A 1,593-nucleotide genomic window follows, 5' to 3' on the forward strand; every position below is an offset into this window, starting at 1 on the left:
CCCTGCTTCCCTGAAATTCCCCCCTTGCTCCCACTCCCTCCCCCGCCCCCGCTCCCCAAACCCCGTTCTCTCCCTGCTCCCCAGAAGCTCCCCCCCGCTTGCTCCCACTCCCGCCCCCGCTCCCCAAACCCCGTTCTCTCCCTGCTCCCTAGACACCCGCCCCCCGCTTGCTCCCACTCCCGCCCCCCGCTCCCCCAAACCCCGTTCTCTCCCTGCTCCCCAGAAACTCCCCCCCGCTCGCTCCCACTCCCACCCCCCGCTCCCCCCGCTCCCGCCCTCCCTCCCGCCGGGCCCGCCCCCCGCCCGGGCGGGGCGGAGCGGAGCGGCGCGGAGCGGCGGGGAGCGGCGGGCGGGGCGGGGGGCGGCGGGCAGCGCGGAGCCTCCGCCGGCGCGGGGCAGCGCGGAGCGGCTGGGCACGGCTCGGCTCGGCTCCGCACGGCCCGGCCCGGCCCGGCTCGGCTCGGCTCGGCTCGGCTCGGCTCGGCCCGGCCCGGCCCGCCTGCATGCGGCGGCGGCGGCGGCGGGGCGGCCGGGCGGGATGAACGGCTCGGCGGCGGGCGGCGGCACGGCGGCGGCGGGGCTGCTGGCGGGGGCCGGGAGCGCGGCGCTGGAGCTGGAGCGGGCGCTGCGCTGCTGCACCGCCGCCTCCGTGGTGACCGACGGCGGCGGGGCGGCGGCGGCGGGGGCGGCGGCGGACGAGCGGAGCCTGTACATCGTGCGGGTGGTGCAGATCGCCGTCATGTGCGTCCTGGCCCTCACCGTCGTGTTCGGCATCTTCTTCCTGGGCTGCAACCTGCTCATCAAGTCCGAGGGCATGATCAACTTTCTGGTCAAGGACCGGCGGCCGTCCAAGGAGGTGGAGGCGGTGGTGGTGGGGCCCTACTGAGCGCCGGCGGCCCCGCTCCGCCGCCCGCCCCGCTCCGCTCCGCTCCGCCGCCCGCCCCGCTCGGCCCCGCTCCGCGCCGGGGGACGCCGACCCGGGCCGTCCGCTCCCGGCGCTGCCCGCGCAACGGCCGCTCCTCCGTTAGACAGACTGGTTCGGGTTTGGATTCTTTTTTTTTTTTCTTTTCCTCCTTAAAAGCAACGGCGAACGAACCCCCGGGTCCCGGAGGCCGGTGAGGCGGGCGGGGGCGGCCGGTGTGTGCGGCCCCGGAGCCGCCCGTCCCGACCCGCGGGGTGCCGAAGTAAAACGTGCTCTGATGGCAAGAGGTCTGGGGTTTCTTATTTCGGTCGCGGTAATAAACGCCGCCGTCTTCGGGTCCCGTCGTCCCGCCGGGGGTTCCGCGCCGCGGCGGGGGGGAGCGGGGAGGCGTCGCGGGGGGCGGCCGGGCGTGAAGCGAACGGCCCCGTGGCCTGTCCTTGCGGGTTTTTGCCTTGCAGCTGGGCTAAAACCTCCGCTTCAGCCTGCTTTCCGAGCCCCCCGGCGGCACAAGGACGGGGAAGGCGGTACCCTGCTCCCGGTGCGCGCCGGAGCGGGGCGGGATGCGCCCGGGGGAGGTGCGGGGACCCCGCTGCTGTCCCGGGGAAATAACGCCGTACACCCCCTTTGTATCCCCCTCTGTCCGGGTCTGACTCCAGAAAACCACTCTACCT

General features: G+C 75.3%; 1 protein-coding gene across 1 annotated transcript; it reads left to right on the forward strand.

Moving 5' to 3' along the window:
• Nucleotides 1-538: 538 nt before the first annotated feature.
• On the forward strand, nucleotides 539-1,037 carry RPRM (reprimo, TP53 dependent G2 arrest mediator homolog). Its single transcript, XM_072875009.1, has one exon. The coding sequence runs from the start codon at nucleotides 539-541 to the stop codon at nucleotides 884-886; it is 348 nt and encodes a 115-aa protein (XP_072731110.1). The 3' UTR covers nucleotides 887-1,037.
• The last annotated feature ends 556 nt before the right edge of the window (nucleotides 1,038-1,593 follow it).

The sequence above is a fragment of the Ciconia boyciana genome, chromosome 10, assembly GCF_034638445.1.
Source record: "Ciconia boyciana chromosome 10, ASM3463844v1, whole genome shotgun sequence".
NCBI classification, from domain to species: domain Eukaryota; kingdom Metazoa; phylum Chordata; class Aves; order Ciconiiformes; family Ciconiidae; genus Ciconia; species Ciconia boyciana.